The 18,527-nt window shown below is 58.3% G+C and overlaps 1 protein-coding gene across 1 annotated transcript in view; it reads right to left on the minus strand.

Moving 5' to 3' along the window:
* The window catches only part of DENND3 (DENN domain containing 3), a 47,465-nt gene that overhangs the window by 22,425 nt on the left and 6,513 nt on the right, over positions 1 to 18,527 (minus strand). The window contains exons 2-12 of the mRNA XM_021088792.1: positions 17,882 to 18,155; positions 17,346 to 17,461; positions 16,056 to 16,198; positions 15,263 to 15,374; positions 11,546 to 11,665; positions 11,127 to 11,345; positions 8,131 to 8,246; positions 4,316 to 4,471; positions 2,798 to 2,894; positions 2,035 to 2,138; positions 1,323 to 1,522 (exon numbers count right to left, since the gene is read on the minus strand). Of these exons, the coding sequence (XP_020944451.1) occupies positions 1,323 to 1,522; positions 2,035 to 2,138; positions 2,798 to 2,894; positions 4,316 to 4,471; positions 8,131 to 8,246; positions 11,127 to 11,345; positions 11,546 to 11,665; positions 15,263 to 15,374; positions 16,056 to 16,198; positions 17,346 to 17,461; positions 17,882 to 18,155 (1,657 nt within the window). The remainder of the gene's footprint in view (positions 1 to 1,322; positions 1,523 to 2,034; positions 2,139 to 2,797; positions 2,895 to 4,315; positions 4,472 to 8,130; positions 8,247 to 11,126; positions 11,346 to 11,545; positions 11,666 to 15,262; positions 15,375 to 16,055; positions 16,199 to 17,345; positions 17,462 to 17,881; positions 18,156 to 18,527) is intronic.

Consider the following 18,527-nt stretch of genomic DNA (forward strand, 5'->3'; position numbering starts at 1 on the left):
ATGTGGGGGGGACTGAGGCTTCCACTCGTCCCCGTACACAGCTACTGTGCCCACACTTAACCAGGTGGTCACACCAATGCCTTCAACACATGTCATGAGCAGCTCCCAGGCTGCTCACCGCAGAGGGGTGGGGTCTCAGCCACGAAGCCCCTTGAGGAGGAGGACGGAGCCTTGGGGAGACAGCCGGGGAGCTCCAGGTGAAGGGTCAGAGGGCAGAGAGCTGAGCGCATCCCCAGAGTGAGTGGGCAGAAGGGAAGTGTAAGCCCAGACAGGTGGAGCCACCTGCCCAGGGTCACACAGCTGGGAAGCAGAGGTGCAGGGGCCTCAGGGGTCCTTCAGGTCTTTTCGTTCGAACACGGGGAGGGGGTGTTCCTCATTCAGCCTCCAGCTCTTCCAGGAACACACGGGCCACCAACTGGTAGCTGGTGCCTCAGCCCCAGGCAGCGGCCACCAGGGGGCCCAGGCGGCTCACAGCACCTGGCCTCGCCCGTTCTCCCGCCCACTGTGGCCCGAGGGGGACTCCACCCTGGGACCGCACAGAGGGCAGTGCATCTAAGCAACGGATGTCACATGTGACTCGCTTTGCTGCAGCTCACACGGAAATGAGACGTGGCTCACAGACATCCAACGAGCTCTACAGTAACTTAATGCCAAGCAGACTCTGAGCTGACCTTCGGGGCTTGCTTTGCTTCAGAGACGCAGCTGCTACCTCGCATCACACGTCCCTCCCCTGGGAGGTGCCTCCCCGGAGACCACGGTCGGGCCCCTCCAGTCACACAGCCACTGCCCGTCACGGGCCCTGACCTCGCGCCCTTCGTGTCAGGACACAGGACACCTCCGCTGATTCCCTGACGTTACCTCTTTCTCTTTATCGCCTGCCTTCCTCCCAGGAGTGCCAGCTCCGCAAGGGAGCGGGCACTGGCCTCCTTTGTACCCAGGCATCTAGGAAGAGCCTGGCAATCACTGGGGGCTTAGCAGTTGTGATCCCATTAGACACTGACCTAGGTAACCACGCGCTTCCTGTGTACACACAGGTGTACGTGCACAGACACCCAGCATCTACGAAGACACTGAAACCACGGCCGTGGTTGTCTTTAGCAGGGAGACGGGGTGGGGGGTGGGGGGGGAATGCAGATAAGAAACCATGCTATAACGAACACGGTTTACAAAATGAATGTTCTAAAAATGCTTCGAATAATTAAACTGCTGGGGGGAAAAGCCCCATTCCATTCAACTGAAAGAAGCTGCAGTTTCATTGAACGACTTGCCGTGTCAGGACCACGCGCCCGACAAAAGCCACAGAAGGGGAGCAGCTGCACCACCTGCATGGCTGCCGCCGCCATCCGCGGTGTGTATTTTCCGAAGCGACGAGTTGCGGGGCAGCAGCTCGGGCACCGCGATGACCTGCAGGTCGGGCATGCTGACCACCTTGCGCCGGGGGGCCGCCTGCAGCAGCGTGGACTTCCGGCTGGCCATCTTCTCGATGGTGGGTCTGCGCGGACTCAGAAGCGTCCCGTTTATCCTGGGCAGAGAAAAACCACCACTTCAGAGCTATGACGGAGACTGAGGAGCAGGTCCGGCTGGGCACTGCCCAGCGCACTGCCAGCATGCCACGTTCCTGTGCCGGGTGAGAAACAGCAGGGCCAGGGCTGCCCCCCACCCCCGCTGCCACATGTGGTTGTGGCGGGAGAGGCCTGTCTGCAGCCAGGAGAGGCCACGACACACACAACACACCAGGCTCGTCGACAGAGGCTGCATGGGTGAGGGTTTCTGGGCAGCGTGGAGGCAGCGGGAGCCGGGAGGAGGCGGGTAGCGAGAGGAGGAAGGGGGGGAGACGGCAGGAACAGGGACCCGGCCTGGCCGCCCAGGCACCTGCACGGTCCCGAGCAGAGGTGCACGGGGTGGGGCCCGACAGGTTACCCCACTCGTCGTGGACCTGACGTGTGAGGCTTTTCCAGCTGAGAGGATTGTCTACCCATCCAAACAGCCCCCGGAGCCCCAAGCGTCCCGCCGCCTTCGGAACCCAAGGCAGACCTGTCCTCCTCCGACTGCGTGTGCAGCTCCATCTGGGCGAAGGCGTCCATCCGTCTGCTGAGCCGGGCCTTGAGGAACGCGTGGAACATGTACGTCTCCAGAACCTGCAAGAGGCCGGCGGGTTTGCCGCGTGCGCCCCAGGCCCTTCCCTCTGTGCCGCCAGCCGCGCCCACTCGCCTCTCATCAGCACCTTTGGAGGCAAGGTCCCCAGCACGGGCCGCTTCCTTAATGTATCACAGTCTAAGAGTCCCCCTCAATTCCTCACCAGCCAATCTGAATCGGCCGCTCTTTGCACTTGAAAAACACAAAAAATCCGAAAGCCCAAACCACCCTGTCCCCCGGGACAACAGCAGCGGCAGCAGGGACTGCATTCTGTCGTCGATTTGGGGTGTCCTGGGACGGTGGCCTCCCAGGGGCTCTGCAGACACACGCAGAACCATGTCCAGGTCGGCTCCTGGGGAGCGTGGACGCTGCCCGGCCCCGGGAAGGGGTGATGGGAAGGTTCTGGATCCGGACGGAGGGAGGGGCTGCCGGGCACCCCCTTGTCAAAAGCCCTCACGCTCCACACACAAAATGGGTGCATTTGGTTATGAGTCCATCACACTCTAAAAAGCCGATTGAAAAAAAGGCAAGCTGGCCAGAGGATCAGAAGGAACCAGGCTAAGACTAAATAAAATCGTAACCGATGCTGGAAAACCCTTGTTTCGAAAAACATTTGAAATCCAGAAAAACACAAAGGACGGATGATGCACACGCCTCTTACCTGTTTATAAAACTGCTGGTCCCCTGGAGCGCGAGTTTTGAGAAACTCTTCACTGTTAAACACTCTGTGTTCGTAATTCAAGTGATTCTTCACTTCCCTGATGAAGAGAGGTGGTCTAAGCGCTGAAATACTTTGCAATACACGAAAACCACGTTACTCTTAGCAGGAAACAATGAGGACGCACACTCCGAAAAGCTCTGTGCTGCAGGGAGATTATTCTGAGCCCTGAGTGACGCTGTCTGGTGTATTTTGGGGCCAGGCCGTCTCGGAACTTGGAGCACAGCTTCCCCTCCGGCTGGAACGGAGCCCCAGGAGGGGCGGGTCTGTCTTCTGCAAGCCCCGGAGCGCCTCGTGCAAACGAAGAGGCGACACGGATAATTGTCCACACAAATACAACTGAGCCAGCTGGTGCTACCTAGGGGCAGCCAGACCCGAGTGTGAACCCAGCTCAGCCGTCAGCCACTTCCCCATCCACACACCGTGGGAACTCTGGCACACGACCCCCACATCTAAAGCAACAGAATCCATAAGCCTACCGGCGTAATCAGTACGCAGCTCCTGCAGTGTTTGCCTTCTCTTGAGAGGGAGAAAGTTCCTTCCTCTAGGGGACGTAAAGTTTTAGAATCTGACACCGTATTTTCTGCTCTTTAATGAACTAAACTCATCAGGCTTGCAGAGCATTCTAACAAATCCTTCCTCGTGAAAGAGCCCGTCTTCAAAGAACAGAAGGAAGACAACACTTCCACAACCACAGAAACTGCGGCTCTGAGGAAAGCGCTGGTTCAGCCTGCCTCTCACACAGCACCCCACTGCCCCACCAATGGTTGGCTTTAGGTAGATGCGGTCACCGAATCACAGCCAGGGAGCTCTGGTCTAAACCTCTCCCAAGCGAGGATCTGTCTGGATCAGAAGGGGACCTGCTACAGGACCCGGGGAGAAGGCTTCAGGACACGTGAAGGAGAGCAGGAAGAATGCAAAGGCTTTTCCACTACTCATTTCTCAAAGGTGTGATGTATATAGGCCTGTATTTCTCAGATGTTCTGCACATTTAGGTCAGAAATAGCAGCACGAGCCCTGCAGGAAATCACACGGAAATAAACGCAGCTTCCTGTCTCAACTGATCCGGCTCGAGTGCTCGTTCCCAAACCACACAACAGAGGCTGCTGGTGACAGTGACAGGGACGAGGAGAAGGAAAACCTTCCCCGCGGCCAGTCCTGGGTGCTCCAGCCTGGCCTCTCCTCCGGGTGGGCTCCATTCCTGAAATGATCCGTCTGCCCCCCAACTCCGGGCTGACCATCTAAGGCGGTCACTTGCGGGAGAGGCGAGGGGGTGGGACAGACCCAGCGGGACGACACTTCCAGGGACGCTGCGGCTCAACTTCCCGGGGCAGGTTCCGGGGCAGGGCCTCTCGCATCCCTCAGTGTGACGTTTCCGGCCCGGAGCTCCAGACCGTGGCCACCGTGGAGTTGGGAGCTGGCTGGGGACCCGGTCACAGCCCCGGGAAGTGACAGAAATACCTGAAGATGCTGACGAGCAGCTGCAGAGAGATCTGCTGGATCTGGCAGTTAAGCCTGTGCTGCCAGGCCCGCCGGGAGGCTCGGCCCTCGTTCAGGTCCGTGCTGGCGCAGAGGTGAGCGAGGTGCAGCTCGTGGTGCAGCTGAAGGCTCTGGATGCTGGAAAGGAGCAGAGGGACACTGACCACGGCTCACGGGCTGGGGAGAGGGTAAGCAGCACTCGCAGGTCGCTCAGGACACTGAATAACTGGGGGCGGGGCGGGGTCACTAAAGATCCGACCCCGGGGGAAGAGCCGCATCACCCCGCATCACCTCCGCACAGAAACACTCACCGGTGCCCAGCCCGGGTCTCAGCCCACGCGCGGTTTTACCCAAGCTGACTCACCCTGCCCCCTGGCAAACACCCCCCTTCACAAAGGCCAAAAGGCTTCGAGCAGTCAGGGCTGCCCGTGGGAACGGTGAGGTTTCCTGTCCCCACGCCCCACCCAGGCAGACCGGGGGGCACCGAGGGACAGCCACATTCTGGGGATTCCCGGGGACAGAGGCTCGTCAGGCAGGACCCGGCCTCCCCAACACCACCTGCAGCTGTGCATCTAGATGCGACTTGGGAAGCCAAGGAGCAAGCCTGAGGCTTTCAATATGCAAATTAAACCCACCCAAAGTGTCTACCCACCGCCGTCCCCAACACCCACCACCCGCACGCCAGGCCGGCTGGGTCGGGGGTAGATGGTGAGGGGTGACCACAGGCAAAGCCCAGCCACCTGGAGCTTGCGTTCAAGTGGGAAGAAAGGGAAAGACAAATGCCCCCCAACAGGAGGGAATGGGAGGCGGGGCAGGGACCAGAACAAAGTGGGGGAGTCTCTCTGGGGACCTGGAACCTGAAAGGTGGGAGGCAGGTTGCACACGGCCCTGAGCACACAGTGAGGGGACACTGGCCCCCCAAGGCCCCAGCGGGTGTCAGCGGGCTTGTAGGGCCCCTGTGGCTCCAGTATGGGTGGGGGGTTGGGAGGTGAGACCAGGTCTGGGGCTCAGCAGGGCCAGTCCAGGCGGGGAACCTGCTGCTTTACCCCGCTTGTGACGAGACCTGCGCTGGAGACGCATGGTCAGCCCTGGCTGAGGGGTCAGGCGACCATCACCTAGCAAGAGTGTGGCCACGACTCTGCAGCCATTCACCCTGCAGAACTAGGGTCCTGCAGAGAAAGGGATTTTGATGACTCTTCCTGCATAAAAGTGCCGAGAGCTGCCTGTGGCAGAGTCGTGCCCCACCAACCCCAATGCCGGAGCATCCAGCTGTGGGAGGGGCGGTCACTGCCCCTCCTTCTCTCTCCCCCAGACCCCTGAGCCGGGGGGAGGCGGGGGTCCCAGTCCTGTCCCGCAGGAGGTCAGGCGGGGCAAACACACTCTCCGACCAAGGTGAGGAAGACAGTGTGGCGGGAAGGGCCAGGCACGAGGGCATCCCGGGGAGAGGGGCGAACGCCGCACATGTGCACCCCACATTCCAAGAGGGGGGCGCCACATCCCAGATCACGGTCCCAGAGCCCTTCACAGACGTGCCACCGACCACACACAGGTTAGTTCACATGCAGAAACAGTCCCCCATGGTGAGCCTGGGACACCCCACATCCCACCCTGCGGGGTCTAGCCAGGTGAGAATCCACCCCCAGGTACATTCTAGAACTCTAACAAGAATGTGTGCAGATGCCAGAACCCAGCCCCTGGGGACACTCTGCCCAAGCAAACACTGGAGCAGCTGCGCCAAACGCCGACGAACACGATGTGGACTCTGCTTATCAGCAGGTGAGCCGACGAGGAATGCAGGTCGCCGTCTGGGTTCATGTGGGGAGACAGTCCCACCAGGGCTCCTTGCTGGGGTACCCCCCCGCCCCGCCTCGGCCACACAGGACTCCACTCCCGCAGCCTGGGCTCTGGCTAAGATGAGGCACCAGCAATAAACCGGCCCTGCCGGGGGAAGGAAGGAGCAATACCAAGGCGTCCTGGTTGGAATTAGGTCCCCAGATTCATGTTGGAGTCCTGACCCCAGTGCTCAGAGCGTGACCGTGTTTGGAGTCAAGGCCTGAAGGAGGCGATGAGGCGTTCCCGTGTGGTGCTGGGGGTTAAGGATCCAGTGCTGTCACTGCGGCGGCTGGGGTCGCTGCTGTGACATGGGTTCAATCCCTGGCCCAGGAACTTCCACATGCCGTGGGTGTGGCCAAAAATAAACAAGTTTTCAAAAGGGATGATTAGGGGTTCCCATCATGGAGCAGTGGAAACAAATCCAACTAGGAACCATGAGGTTTCGGGTTCTATCCCTGGCCTGGCTCAGCAGGTTAGGGATCCGGCGTTGCCGTGAGCTGCGGTGTAGGTCACAGACACGGCTCGGATCCCGCGTTGCTGTGTTGCTGTGGCTGTGGTGTAGGCTGGCAGCTACAGCTCCGATTCGACCCCCCAACCTGGGAACCTCCATATGCCGCGGGTGCAGCCAAAAAGAAACAAAAGAAAAGGTGATTAAATTAAAACAAAGTGGCTGGGGCTGACCTAATGCAACATGCCAGGGTCCTCAGAAGAGATGAGGACACAGATGCACCGAGGGACAACCGCGTGAGGACACAGGGAGGAGACGGCCGTCCCCAGGCCAGGAAGAGAGAGGCCCCTGGGGGAAGCAGCCCTGCTGCCACCTTGGTCTCGGACCCCAGCCTGCAGGGCCAGGGGAGAAGAAACATCTGTTGCTCAGGTGGTGTTTGTTAGGGTGGCTGGCGCTGACTGATGCGCAGGGCAGGGCAGAGGTGAGACCCGCCGGCTCGGGGAGCCAACACAGACACCCGCTCCGGCCCCTCCTCAGCGCTCCACGTCTGATGTCCCAACACCAGAGGAAGCAAAGGGGAAGAGTCAACACCGAAGTGAGACGGGCTGCGTCATCCTCGCCATCCGTGTGTCACAACCACAGGTTTCATGCGGGGCCTGCCTGCAGTCCACGCGTGGCTGGAGGGCTAGAAGCAGGACCTCCCCCGCCACCAATTTATTAGATTCCAAAGGGGGGACCGTCCCAGCAGGACCCCCTGAGGGAGCCTGGCTCTGCCCCCACCCACCCCGATGCCAGGCTCTGCCCCCACCTGCCCCAATGCCAGGCGCCCTGGGGTGCACCTTCATGTCCCCGAGTGAGTAGCACTGAGACCTCCCTTCACCCGTAGGAGACGCGCAGGCGGGACGGGCCCCACTGGCCTCCCCACCACAGTGGGCACAGGACCTGCAATGACCACACGTGCCCGCTTTGCAAGAAGAGTCGTGCCCGACCTCGGCTCATGAAGTTAAGTCGTAGAGACGAAAAACCCACAGAGAGCAACAGCATAGCCAAGAAAACACAAAGCACTGAGAAAGCTGGGGGAGTGGCCGGGGAGGCAACTTCCCGCCCGGGGAGGGTGGTGGCTCACAGCCAACCCCCACCACAGTGCCACAGGGCAGGGCCCCATCTGTCCACTGCAACACACACCCCGCCCAGCGTGGGCCGGTGGCGGGCACTGGGAGCCTCTGGAGAGCAGGAGCGTGAGCAATCCCGGGCTCAGGACCTGGGCACAGAGCGGGTCAGGAGGTACCCCAGGGCAGTGACCGCCCCCTGGCCGGGGGGCGGGGGGGGGCAGTTACTATCTACAGACAAGATCAGAACGAACACAAGTGACTTTTATTTTTCAATACTCGCAAATAACTTCCAAACTCTTAAACACACAAGCCGCCCATTAACGTCTGCTTAGAAAAGACGCGCGGGACAGGCAGGTGTGGAATCCGAACACGGTTTTCCCAGCGCGTGCTACTCGGCCCTTTACCTCTGAATGAACGTCTGCGCCGCCAGGAGAGGGATGTCGGGCACGTCGGCGTCCTCGCTGTTGGAGGAGGTGATGCTTCCCGTGTCGATATTTATCAGAATCAAACCATCAGCTTCCTGCAAAGTAAGTCACTAAAGATCAGTGTAAGAATCTGAATCTATATACACCTTTGAAGACACAAAGATGCATTCTGCTTTCACTAAGATCGTGCTGCTAATTAAATTATCCCGTTTAATATGCACACAAAGCCTTCTATGATCTACCCCCAAGATGCAGCCTTTCCTAGGAGTTAGGTTGCCAAGCTAATTTGATTAAATCTGCCTCTGTGAGCCAAGATCCCCACAGGTCAGGCCTCCAGCTATTCTGGTACAAACACTCCATGTGCTACTTCAAGGAGCCTGGAGAGAACATTCTAGAGCTCCAGCAAGAGCACCCCTGACATTCAACACTCTCCCCCTCCACGGACCAGAGCCCAGGTGGGCCCTGTGCTTGGAAACCCCACATGCCTAAGGATTCTTGAAATGTGTGCACGGCTAACAGGTTAAGTCTTATCTGTGATAAAATACACAAATACGTCACGCACTTCAACGGTCCCAGGAATGTGAGGCCAGAATTCTCCGGGCCTTCATGCCAACAACCTCCTAACTGTGTTTCGGCGGCACCTGAAATATGCACAGACGTGCCTCCTCGAGCAGAGCACTAATCGGCAGGAAAAGGGGCCACCCCCGTGAGCTGTTACAAGGTCCCTTCCTAGCTCTCAGCACCATCGAGAAAACATCCAAACTCCAAGCCCTGCTATTCTGCCCTGAAACCTTCCAGAACAGGTAATCCCTGAAAGACTTCCTGGCCACGGACTGGAACCAAGTCAACACGCCTGCAAGTTCCCCCGCAGGGCCTGAGACATGACGGTTTTTCCCTAATGACTAAAAAAAGAAACACAACTTTAAACTCCAAAGCATGCCTATTTTTTCCTCGTTTGCAAGGGCGATGTTTTTCCGTTCCTTCCATGAGGTCTGAATGGCCTTTTCCGAACGTGTGTCTGTCCCCTGGTGAGTCACTCTGGCAAGAACACAGCCGCCCCGCCTCCACCCCAGGGGGCCCTGGGCCAAGCCTGGCGCCTGCCCCTTTCCAGGATTTGCTCTGAGAGGCCTGGAAAGAGCAGACACCCTGAACACAGGGGGCCTGCACCCCGTGTCCCTCACGCTCTTCTCACAAATTTTCAATCAGAAGTGACCTGAAAATCTCCTCGGTGCCAACTGCCAGTAAGTGCTCCACATGGCTAACCACCGGGGAGATGCCCGTCCAAGCCAGCCCACAGGAGGGCGAGAATCGAAAAGACACCTGACAGGCAGTGGCCCAAGTGGGAAAGCGGAGCTGGCCCTCGGCTGGAGCGGGTAAAAGCCGGGGTAAAACCCAGGCTGCACCGCAGACGCGCCTGGCGGTTTCTCCAACGTTGAGACGCAGCATTAGCCCCGCACCAGCAAGCCCTCCCAGCCGGGTACTCAAGGCCAGAGAACTCCCGTCACACCAACACCTGCGCGTGCATGCTCACAGCGGCTTCAGTCCCGCGGCATCAATCACAACCGTCAAAGTGAGAAACGGCCCCAAACGTCCTCAGCTCACGCGTGGATAAACGAACTGTGGTCTTTTCATCTTAGGGACTCCTACTCAGCCGTAAAAATAAGGTGCTGCTACGTGGATGAGCCTCAAAAACCATGCACACTGCTAAGTGAAAGCGGCCCGTCATCGAAGCCCCCCCCCCCGCCCCCGCTGGATGATCCCACGCACGTAAAATCCACCGCCACTTATGGAACAGGCAAACCCACAGAGACAGACAGTTGTCGCCAGGGCCTGGGGGGGGGTGCTGCTAATGCGCCCGCAGGGTTTCTTTGTGGACTCACAAAAAGTCTAAAATTAGTCACTGCAGCTCCACCAAGTTACTAAAAGTCACTACATTGTACACTTTAGCCCAGGACACTCTGTGGTATGTAAATTCTGTCTGAAAAAAAAGAAGCTGTTTTAAGAAAACCAAACCTGGGAGTTCTCTTGCGGCGCAGAGAGTTGGGCATCCGGCTTGTCACTGCAGGGGCTTGAGTGGCTGCTGTGGTGCAGGTTCAATCGCTGGCCTGGGAACTTCCACGTGCCCTGGATGCAGCCAAAAAAAAGAAAACCAAACCCCTGCTCTGCCTGCTCTCGAGGTGATCGCAAAGCCATGGTGTAAGCCCCTTTTCTAAACACACCCTGTCTCTGGGCAGCGCAGCGGTAAAAAACGGCTACCACGTCTAAGCACTTACCGTGGGCCGGGCTGGTCTACAGCCCCCGACGCTGCTGTGACAACGCAGCCGGGCACACTTCCTGTCCTTTCTCGGCCAGAACCCAAGGATTTAACACATGTCATAGGTCAGCCCCGAGCCAGGACACGGCCCCTGAATTCAGCAAGGCCCATGGACACCTTTGACCCCGAGCGATGCACGGCAGGCATGCGCATTTTTTAGGAAGTAGGTCCACAGGACTCATGAACAGCAGAGGCTTAATCAAAAAGATAAAAATGGAAAATATGGAGCAATAACAAGGGGGGCTCCCATCCAGCAAGCCCTGTCACCTGCCGGGCTCCCAGTGGGATGGGGGACATTCCTCAGCCAGAGCCCTGCCCAGGCAGCCTAGGCTGTGCCCCACATCACAGATGAGGAGACTGAGGCTTAGCAAAGGCGAGTAAGTCCCTCAGGGTCACGGAACTCGCCATCAGCAGAGGCAAGACTCGAACTCGGTGCCCTCAACTCCAAGGCCTGCCCTGGCCTCCCTGAAAACTCCCGGAAGCCCCCGAGCTGCTGTGGATTCAGGTGACCTGAGAAGTGACGTCAGGGGGTGGCTCTCAGAGCGCGGGCCCCAAGCCCACCCCAAGGACACAGGAGGCAGTACCCGGTGTGCATGGCGCCCTGTGCCGGTGTGCCCGCGGTGCCCTGTGCCCGCCCACCCCCAGCCCGCGGTGGGCTGACCTTGCTGACTTCCGCAAAGTGGTCGAGGTGGCAGCCCATGAGGAAGGAGGTGGGTGCCATGACGAAGTCCAGCATCTGCCTGGACAGGATGGGCACGAAGGTGTGCTGCCACTGCAGCGGGTGCAGGAAGGCCATGAAGCACTCGGCCACCAGCGTCAGCAGGGCCCAGCTGGACGAGAAGAACACGAGGCGCCGCTCCGTCAGGAGGCAGGTTAGGATCTGGGGGCAGAGGCACCGCGGGCCGCCTGAGACGCCGGCAGCCGCCTGGACTCGGGCCGCTCCCCCAGCGCCCCCGGCCCACCCGCTGCCCGAGGCCGCGCCGCCCCGAGAGGGCCCCGTGCAAAGTGGCGCACGCCGGCCGGCGGCAGAAAACGAAGGCCAGTGGGCACCGACACCCCAGGGCGGGGGCAGCTGCGTACCTGCAGCACCTTCTCGGGCCGGAAGCACAGCAAGGGCAGGTGAAGGTCCAGGTCGACGAGGGGGCTTTCGGGGTCCGCTCTCGAGGGGAACACGATCTGCAGCGGTTTCATGTTGAAGACCTGCAACGACCGTTCCCACCGTCCCTCCGGGAGCTGCCGCCACGGAGGCCGAAAGGCTCTGAGGCGCATCACTCTGGCCCAGAAAGCGCCCGGCGTAGAAGACACATTTTTCCCGCACCCCCTCTGGGTTGGGCCCTGTCTGCGACGTGCGGAAGTTCCAGCGCAGGGACTGAACCTGAGCTGCAGCCGTGCCAATGCCAGATCCCAAACCCGCTGAGCCCGCAGGGCACTCCAGAAAACACTGCTGAAGACTCACGCTGCCACCTTCTATGTCACAGGGCAGCAAACGGTCTAGAGGGAACAGAACTGCCCGTGACGGTCCTACACGGACCGGGTCCTTGACGTCGTCTTCAGCCAAACTTCCTTAACGTCTTCATCAACCAGCAAACGGCTCACCCGCAACACAAAGACAAGCTGCCCCCAGACACCCGCCCCCTCCGCCCAAATCCTCACTCCGGCGCGTCAAGCGGCCCTTAACGAGGACACCCTGTTCTTGCTTCCTTGGTTTTCACATACGTTTTCAATTTAACAGGCAAAGCTCCTCACAGGCGTGGAATTCAAAAAAATGTAAGAACACTTTATTTTGCTAAATGATATTCTTTAAAAATGACACTTCAGGAGTTCCTGTTGGGGCGCAGCGGAAATGAATCCGACTAGGAACCATGAGGTTGCGGGTTCCATGCCTGGCCTTGCTCAGTGGGTTAAGGATCCGGCGTTGCCATGAGCTATGGTGTAGGTCGCACACCTGGCTTGGATCTGAGGCTGCGGCTGTGGTGCAGGCTGGCAGCTACAGCTCTGACTTGACCTCTAGCCTGGGAACCTCCATATGCCACGAGTGCAACCCTAAAAAGACAAAAAAATAAAAATAAAAAAAGCTTAAAATGACACTTCAAACTCAAAGCCCATGTGCCCTGGATGCCCATGATATGTCAGAGGTCAAGGCAGACACGACGGAGGAAGCTGGGGTCCCTTCCCATGGGACAGCCACTATCACGCGACAGGCCCTGGAGCAGACCTTGAACTTGATCTGACAGCTCACTGACCTGTTAGTGACAAGCATGATCCAAACTCAGCCCATCCGGACAAACCATGAGCCCCATCAGCAGACCCGGGAGGAATGAGCACTGCCAGCCAATGCTGACACCGTCATTCATTTATTCACTGAACAACGCTCCCTGGGGCAGCGGCTAAGCTCCAGGCACAGTAGTAAGCGCTGGAAATGCAGGCCTGAACGGGCCCTCTGTCCTCAGGCAGCTCAGGTCCGATGGAGAAAATGGACATTGAACACTCGCACAAGCAAGCCCTGGCTGCAGGCTGTGCTGAGCTCTGCAGGAGAGCTAGGTGCAGCGAGTGATGGCCTGGGAGTGGCTCCGAGAGGCTCTCCCAGAGACACGGCATCTGAGCCAGGCCTGGGAGAGGAGCAGGAGCCGGAGGGAGAGTAGCACTTCCCAGGACAGCATGTGCAAGGGCCCTGTGGCAGCGTCTCCGAGGAATCAACGCAAGTCCAGCATAGCGGGAGAACCGCAACCGAGGGGGTGAGCCGAGCTGGACAGAGCTGGCCTGCGACACAGGGGCCAGGAATGCAGGTCTGGGTGAAGGGCGCCAGTGAGAAAGCACTTTTAAGCACAAAAGGACGGTCTGATGCACAGATTTTAATGACCTCTCCAGCCTCTGTGCAAAGGCTGGCTGAATATAAGCTTGAGAATGGAAGTAGACAGACCCCTGTTTCCCTGAGCCGTGGAGGTAGGAGAGACTGGTGGCCCAGACGGTGGTGGCAGTGCACGTGGGTGAACTGGGAACAGATGATGGAGGCCCAGGTGTGCCTGATGCGGCGGATGTGGGCAAGGAGGTACCAAGAATGACCCCTCCCACCAGGTGTGGAAGAAAGGGAAGAACCAAATGCCAGTTTATCCAAGATTCCGAGATACAGAAAGCGGGTGTACGTACTATGGACACAGTACTCAGGTTCCAAGACAGAACACAACGTTAAGCCTGAACCTGTTCTGAACTCGGGGGGTTCTGGTTAAGCCTGAACCTGTTCTGAACTCGGGGGGTTCTGGTTAAGCCTGAACCTGTTCTGAACTCGGGGGGTTCTGGTTAAGCCTGAACCTGTTCTGAACTCGGGGGTTCTGGTTAAGCCTGAACCTGTTCTGAACTCGGGGGGTTCTGGTTAAGCCTGAACCTGTTCTGAACTCGGGGGTTCTGGTCATCCGCTGCTACAGCCAGTCCTTGACGAGTGTGTGCGGAGTTTCTGGAACAAGGATGTAAACCTGGATGATTTCCCTGCACAAAAACGCCGACTGTACACATGGTAAAGAGGAGGCCAGCACAGAAACCCAACAAATGTTGCCCACAAAGGCTGCTGGGAGGGGGAGCAAGGCAGACAGACGTCCTGTTGTGCCTTGGGCCTGTGGCTGGGATGCCCCCACAAGCAGAGGGCTGGGTTTAGGGTGATGTTAAATATATACACTTTAGGAGTTCGCATCGTGGCGCAGCAGAAACGAATCTGACGAGGAACCATGAGGTTGCGGGTTCCATCCCTGGCCTCCCTCAGTGGGTTAAGGATCTGGCGTTGCCATGAGCTGTGGTGTAGGTTGCAGACGAGGCTTGGATCTGGCGTTGCTGTGGCTGTGGTATAGGCCAGCGGCTACAGCTCCGATTAGACCCCTAGCCTGGGAACCTCCATGTGCCGTGGGTGCAGCCCATAAAAAAAAAAATACACACACACACACACACACACACACACACACTTTATATTCATAATCACTAATATTCTAACAACTGAACTTTTCAACTGGCCCTAATAATCAAACTACAGAAAAACAAGATGGACCAGGGTTGCCTTCCAGACATAACAGAGCGAAACTGACTTGACATTTATTATACACCGAGACTTGTGTCTCTTTCTGAAAAGGAAGCCTCCTACGGTTAAGTTCGTGGGGAAATCTCTGAGTCAGACAGGTTTCATCACCCAGCTTAGCCGGCTGCGGTGTTTCTCAACTACGGGGGAGCGAGGCCTCCCCTTCTGCAGCGGTCCTTCACCCTGAAACCTCCGTGACAAAATAGCCAAGGACATCCTGTTTCACCAAACCCAGCTTGGGAAGTGCTTGTTTACCCATTAAATAACACAATGGCACTGTGAATAACAAAAAGATACAGATAAACCACTCACGTCTTATTACACTAGATAGAAGAAAACATCGAGTTAAACACAACACCCAAAATATTCCAGATAAAAGGGAAACTCGTAACGTAAGTAAACGTTGTGTGTTTTCTGCAAAGCAAGTCATACATTAACACGTTAACGATCAAAGGGGCCTATCACTAGCTCAGCATCTGCTTATCATGAGCCACTCGGCAGAATTCAAGCCCAAATATTTGACTTTAAACCAAAATTTTATTTTTAAATTTTTAGAATATAAATTTTCTAATTTATTTCTACGTTTCTAACCTTTGGAAGTGGTTAGAATGCTTGAGGAACTTGAGAAGCATAATTTAAACAGAGCTAGAACTTAAGGAAATCATTTAAACCATCTTTATCCTCTATGACTTTCACTACTTGCAAAGAAAAAACAAGATAATTCTGGATTTAATTACCAGATGGAGTGGTCCAGGCGGCGGGCTAGGTATTAAAGATAGTTTTGCGGCAAAATCTTTTATGTGATTGTCAACTTCGAAATCTTTACAGAGCTTCAGATGAGTCAATAAACTGAAATTAAAAAAAAAATCAAATCACGAAATAAAAATGAGAATCTAAACGATGACGTTTAGAATGGACAAACAACAAGGCCCTACTGCACAGCCCAGGGAACTGCATCCAGTCGCCCGGGACCGAGCATGACGGAAAATAAGATGAGAGCAACAGAGCGTGTGTGTGTGTGACAAAGTCGCTGTGCTGCACAGCAGAAACTGCACAACATTATAAATCAACTACACTTAAATTTTTAAAAAGGGAATCTAATTGTCACCCTCAGCATTTCTTTTCTTTTTTTTTTATCTTTTTAGGGCCGCACCCGCGGCATATGGAGGTTCCCAGGCTGGGCGTCGAATCGGAGCTGTAGCTGCCGGCCTACACCACAGCCACAGCAACGTGGGATCCGAGCCGTGTCTGCGACCTACACCACAGCTCACAGCAACGCCGGATCCTTAACCCACTGAGCAAGGCCAGGGATCGAACCTGAAACCTCATGGTTCCTCGTCGGATTCGTTAACCACTGCGCCACAACGGGAATGCCCCTCAGCATTTCTCATCAAAGGTGGCATCACTCTGCCAGGAGCTCTAGGGCTTTTCGCCAGCAGGGGAGTCAGACGATGGCATCCCGGCTGCGGGGGCGGGACTGTGTCTGGAGGGGTGCACGGACCAGGCCCCCAGAGTGTGTGCACGGCTCACCAGGAGAGGCAGTCCTTGAGGGCGTTGTAATAGGGGAACCTGGAGACCACGCACACGGCGAAGGGCACGAAGCAGCCAGCCGCGCCCCCGCTCGGCCCCGACGCCTCCCATTGAGTCTTGCCGTTGTAGAAACAGTGCTTGTCCTGCAGAGAAAGTAACAGCGCCGTCACCTCCCCACCAGGCAAACCCCAGGCTGCATCTTCAACAGCACGGGCCTCTCCGGACAGAGAGGGAACCGCAGGACTGCCTCCCCCGGCCTGCCCGGCCCCTCCCCCCAGCTTCACTGCCCGTCCAGGTGAGCACCGGCCTTACTGCCAGTGCTGCTGGGGCCCCAGGGGGAGCTTGCGCTGATGAGGGAGGTGCTGGGTCACAGGGCTGGTGAGACAGCCCCCCCCCGTGGAGAAGCCCACGGCCCTCAGTGAGGAGGAGCACACGGTTAGACCACAGTGAGCCACAAGGAGGGCCGCGGACTCTGCTTACAAGGAAAAGGCAGCTTCAAGGGCATCACGGACCAGAGGCGGGAGCAGGAGGGGCCTCGCCTGTGCGGGGACCTCGGCCATGGAGCAGCACAGCTCTCTGCGCATCTTACAAGGGGCACCGTGTCCGGGCCACCATCTGGGCCCCAAGGGAGGGTCCCATGGGGCTGGAAGCAGGCGGCCGAGCCCGCCGTACCTTCTGGCCCATCGTTCCCTACAAGCTCTCCAAGGCCGGCTGGTTCACACACAGCGGCTCTGCCCAGAAAACGGGCCCCAAAGGCAAGTGGCCAAGTCAGCCTCTCCAAACCCAAGGCCCGGACCTGCCCCACGCAAAAAGTGGGAACCGCCCAAAGGTCCGTCAGCTGAGGAACGGATAAGCGGAACGGGGTTCGTACACACCGTGGAGCATCACTCAGCCGTGAAAGGGAATGAAGCACGGAGACAGGTGCTCCAACAGGGACCAAGTCTGAAAACACTGTACGGAGTGAGAGAAGCCCGATATAAAAGGGCCACACATCGTGTGGTGCCACGTACATGAAATGCCCAGACGCAGCAAAGCCCCAGAGGCAGAAAGCAGTGAAGGCGCCAGGAGCCGGGGGCAGCGGGGTCCCTGCTGACGGGGCAGGGCTGCTTCTGGGGTGAGGGACCCACTGCAGGACCCAGCCATGGTGCGGGTGACACGACCCTGCGAATGTGCCTTAACGCCACTGAACTGTACGTCTTTCACGGTTAAAATGGTGATTGTGACACGAGTTTCACCATGATTACAAAAACACGACCCAGACCAACCCCAGAGGGCGCGGGAAGCACGTACGTGCAGGGGGCGGTAGTACTGGGCGACCACGCCGTGGGTCCTATTGCCGCAGACGTCGGTCAGGACCAGAAAGTGGACGCGGTCCTCCTCGGGCTCCGAGGCCACACGCACGCCCCCTGCACACAGAGAAAAGGAAAAAGACTCCTCATTCCAGCCGCGTGGCATCCCCCCCACCATGGGGCCTGGTGTCCCTCAGCTGCAGGGCGCGTCCCTCTCTGCCGGGCCGCCACGCCCTTTGGCGGCCAGGAGAGCGAAGCTTCAGGCGTCCCCGCCCTCTGCGCCCAGCTCTGTCCCCGCGCGCCAGGTGGCAGCTGTTCCCCGAGCCCGGCAGGGAAGGGGTGTCCCAGCCTAGCCGGGTTATGACCCCATAGGCGAGGAAACCGCATCAGTGTCCCGGTGGAGACTCCAGACAGGTCCTTCTGGGAGTCCTCAGTCTGGGTCTTCTAGAACGTTTCTCAAAGGCCAGGGAGAAGAGGACCGGCCTGCTGGGCCCAGGATCTGGCCGGCCCTGGGCGGGCGGGCGGGCTTGTGCGCACCTGGGAAGCACAGCTGCGGCAGGGCCAGCAGGTCCACACCGTCGGGGATGCTCGCGTCCTCGGGCTCCGCGCCCCGGGGGCCCCTCCCGGGCTCGGCTCTGGGCCGATCTCGCTTCCTCCGGAAGGAGCGCCGCTTGGCCTTGCCCAGAGTCCCGCTGCTTGCGCCGGCCGCCGCCGCCGCGCTGTCCTCCTTGCTGACAAACGGAGGCACGAAGACGGACAGGACCTCCGGGGCGAGAGAGGGCGGGCTCTTGGCCCCCTTCTTCTGGGCCCCCTGGAGCAGACAAAGTGAGGTCACACGGCCGCCTCGGAGCACCCGCTGCCTGTTTCCCCGCCTCGCCAGCCCCGAGCGCTGGCTTTGCCCGCCAGCCGCTGGTGACGGTAAAGGCATTGCTCTGAGGGACTCTCCGCCCCACATTCAGCAGGTCACAGGCCTGGCCCCTAGCTGCTAACGTGGACACCACACCAGCCCTCGGCTCCTGGGGCCGGCACCGCATCGGGGACCCGAGTTCAGGTCCCAGCATCACGGGAACCACAGCAGCAATTACCCAGTCCCTCTGAGCTTCCAGGGAGTGAAGGAGGGTCCTCAGCCCCCCAAGAAGCCCCCGTGTCCCCTAGGGCGTGATCGTTCTGTCACCTCAGCCCT

Source organism: Sus scrofa, chromosome 4, assembly GCF_000003025.6.
Source record: "Sus scrofa isolate TJ Tabasco breed Duroc chromosome 4, Sscrofa11.1, whole genome shotgun sequence".
Lineage (NCBI taxonomy): Eukaryota > Metazoa > Chordata > Mammalia > Artiodactyla > Suidae > Sus > Sus scrofa.